General features: G+C 29.7%; 1 protein-coding gene across 1 annotated transcript in view; it reads left to right on the forward strand.

Moving 5' to 3' along the window:
• Positions 1-3,512, forward strand: part of HERC4 (HECT and RLD domain containing E3 ubiquitin protein ligase 4) — a 118,316-nt gene that overhangs the window by 26,752 nt on the left and 88,052 nt on the right. The window contains exon 5 of the mRNA XM_012658566.1: positions 3,248-3,324. Coding sequence (XP_012514020.1) covers positions 3,248-3,324 — 77 coding nt within the window. The remainder of the gene's footprint in view (positions 1-3,247; positions 3,325-3,512) is intronic.

The raw sequence follows: 3,512 nt of genomic DNA on the forward strand, positions 1-3,512 counted from the left end.
TATTAAAAAAGTTAAGCCTAATTTTACTATCTTAGTTTAATCTCAGTGGAAATAGTTAATTTTCCACACAAACTTTAGAAAAACAATTGTTGGCAATAAAGTTGTAGTTTATTCTTTAAAGTTCTTCTTGGACATATGCATTAAAAATTATGGCAGGATAGAGTAAAATGAGTCTCGTGAGTACAGCAATTTCTGAACTATATGAACTAATTAAACATTTGAATTTTGTGAATTTGGTCAAAAATAAAATTTATTTTCTTAATACTTTTAAACATTACAGTTTCTGCCTCATTTTAGCATCTGAAAATTAAGAACATTTTAGATTAAAAAGAAAGAGTATTTCTTAATGGTGGAGGCTAAATTTTTCAAAATTGAAAAAAAGTTGGTGTAAAGATTTTTCATAAATGACTAGGATAACTGGGAAATAGAAAATTGTTAATAATTATATTTTATTGGGAAAATATTTAATGCTTTAGTTCCACAAATTTTTAATTATATAAGCTTTTTAATTATATAAACTTTTCACTAGTTAACATTATTTGTTGGACTTTGGCTTCAGAAACACAACTGGCAATGCCTGGTTTCTGCCTATATTGCCACTATACATTAAGTTGGAAAAATAGAAGAATACAAGAATATACATATTCAACAATTAATATGCCTTGGCAGAGTCCCAAGGGAAGAGTGTATAAATTTTATTTCCAAGTGTGTTAACTGTTTTCTTACAAATTTCAGACTGCTTTCAAGATTCATTCAAGAAATGATTCAGTTATTTACAATGGATCATTTTAGTAGTCATTTAAAATGTCTGGCACACTCTAAACTTTAGAGAGTTATTTTAAATTTTTAAATTTAGAGAGTTTGCTCTAGACGTCTGAATTTTGATTTTTTTCGTAGATATGATTAATTGGGAATCTTCATGTTTTGCATATGTGTGTATATTATATATTTTAATTTACAAATTGTTCTGGCTTATTTTTACTTTTCTGTTATGTCCATTTGAGTCCTTCTAAAAATTAAAAACTATTAAACATTTACATTATCTTTTTTACTTGACAAAGGGATTACTTTTGATGAATTCTACAAAATTCTCTTTAATTATTTTCTAATTTGTTACCTTTTTAGGAAAAATGAAACATGGGAAACCAATTTGGTAAATTAAGTTTTACCATTCATACTAACTTTCTTCCTTTTTTATTTCTGAAAGCTTAAAGAAAAAACAAAAAGTTCAAACACCCTCCCTCTCCCATCTTCAGGGTATTAATCTATATGAAGATGAAAAGTGGTAATTTTTTCTTTAACATAGTAATGCCACAGAAGAATATATTTTCTCTGTAGTAGATATGGCTAATGAAATTAGCATTTGTGTTGTATTGTAAGCCTTAGGATAGTATTTTGGAAAAGAAAATCACTGAGTATAAATTGCTATGCAAATTTAGAGATTTTTTGGCAAACTTTATGACTAACTTAATACTAAAGTCTCCAACACTTTACAAGTTCATTTATTCTTTAACAGTGTATTCATTACATACCATTTGCCAGGCACTGTGGTGGATGCTAAGGATTCTTGTGGGTGTAAGACACATAGTCTGCCTTCCCAGAGCTTATTGTCTAGCAAAGGAGACAAACATTAAATGAACAGGTACACTCATAATTAATAGTGATAAATGCTATGAAGGAAAAAACATAGGATGACATGAGAACGTAGTATTTTGAAATGTTTTATTTGTAAAATTGTATTTGACACATGGAATAGTTTTTTTTTTTCTCCCACAATATTTAATATAGTGAACAGACCAATATATGGTGTGCCTAATATGCATAAGCAGTAACAGTAAATGTTTAGTAACTTCAGCACAGTTGTACATGACCATGTATTTTTTTAAATTTTTTTTATTTAAAATATTTTTTTTATCTTTTATTTTTTAGAGACAGGTTCTCGCTATGTTGCCCAGGCTGGTCTTGAACTCCTGGCCTCAGGGGATCTTCCTGCCTCAGCCTCCTGAGTAGCTGCCATGTATTTTTTATTCCTTACTCTTTTTGTATTGCTGGTGTTTGATTTTACTATTGCAGAAAAATGACATTTTGTAACATTTGAAAATTTAAAGGTGCATTGGATCCTCCTAATTTATTCGATTCTGCTAAATTGTAGCAGTACAACTCTCAGGTTTTGTAGTTAAGAACATAAATCCACTAAATAAAAATATTTTTAATACAATATGGAATTAGAGTAACTCTCCGTTTTCCTACTCAAAATTTGATTTACTGAAGCTGCTTCTCGAAAATCAGGGGTTTCGACACTCTGCTCAGAACTTGTTCCGGACTCTCATATGGCAGAATCAGGTCAGGTGACAGTATCAGGTAAAGGGAAATAAGAAACATAGTATGTTTCCTTCCCCATCCCCCCTTTTTTTTCTTGAAAGCATTCATTCAGGACCAACAGTAGCATGACCAGGTAAAGGGGAGGTACATAAGAAGATTTTGGGGGTGGTTGATGCACAGGATTAATTGATTTTTGTAATGTTTCAAAAATTAGCCTTTAGAATTGCATTGCAGTTAAACTAAAATCAGAAAAGAAGGGAAAAGGAATTACAAAAGTATAAGGACAAAACACAAAATAGCAGAAAATAAGCCTTAACACCATAGTGATTATTATAAATGTGAATTGATTAAATTTTCCCTAATAAAAAAATTGAATGTCACCAATTTAGATGTAAAGCAAAAGGATAGCCTAAAAGTAATAATGTTTCATAATTTGTGAATTGGTAGAACAACATGATAGGAATCCCTATTGGTTCTTAAGGAACGTGATAAAGGGGAACATACATTAAACCAGGCAAAATACCAATTGTAGACAAAATTAGATGATGTACATTTGCTTTATTAGTGTATTGCCAAGTTTCATACTCTAAGCTAAAGATTTTTAAAAAAGATTTTGATAATAAAACATCTGAATTATAAGTACTCTGAGGAGTACTTAAGGTGTGAGCAGAGTTCATTTTGTTTAAATATTGTCTTTCCAAGGTGTTTTCTCATCACACCTTTTACTTTTTCTCGTATATATATCTTATTTACTGATTTTAGCATAAAATTTTGGTAAATTTGGCTTGTATGAAAAAATAGTATGACCTGCTAGATCAATTAAAAAAAAATCTACTTGCACATATTAAATAGTAAATAAATAGCACTGAGAATCCATTTGTTAAATGGAATTAACAGATCATCCTTATCTCTTCTTGTTTTCTAGAAATATTAAAAGTTTGTCAGATATCCAGATAGTACAGGTTGCTTGTGGTTATTATCATTCACTTGCACTTTCTAAAGGTAAGCGTTGTTTTTATTTTCTTGCCCTTTTCAGTTTTATTACTTGGAATTTCTTTAAATCAACAGGAAGTTCTCCAACTTTGTTCTTATGTTTCCAAGATTGTCCAGGTTCTTCTTGATTCTTTTCCATATAAATATTAGAATTAGCTTCTCAGTATTCTCTCTCTTTCTCACTTTGACACACACAC

This window comes from Propithecus coquereli, unplaced genomic scaffold (assembly GCF_000956105.1).
Source record: "Propithecus coquereli isolate 6110/MARCELLA unplaced genomic scaffold, Pcoq_1.0 Scaffold117, whole genome shotgun sequence".
Classification (NCBI taxonomy): domain Eukaryota; kingdom Metazoa; phylum Chordata; class Mammalia; order Primates; family Indriidae; genus Propithecus; species Propithecus coquereli.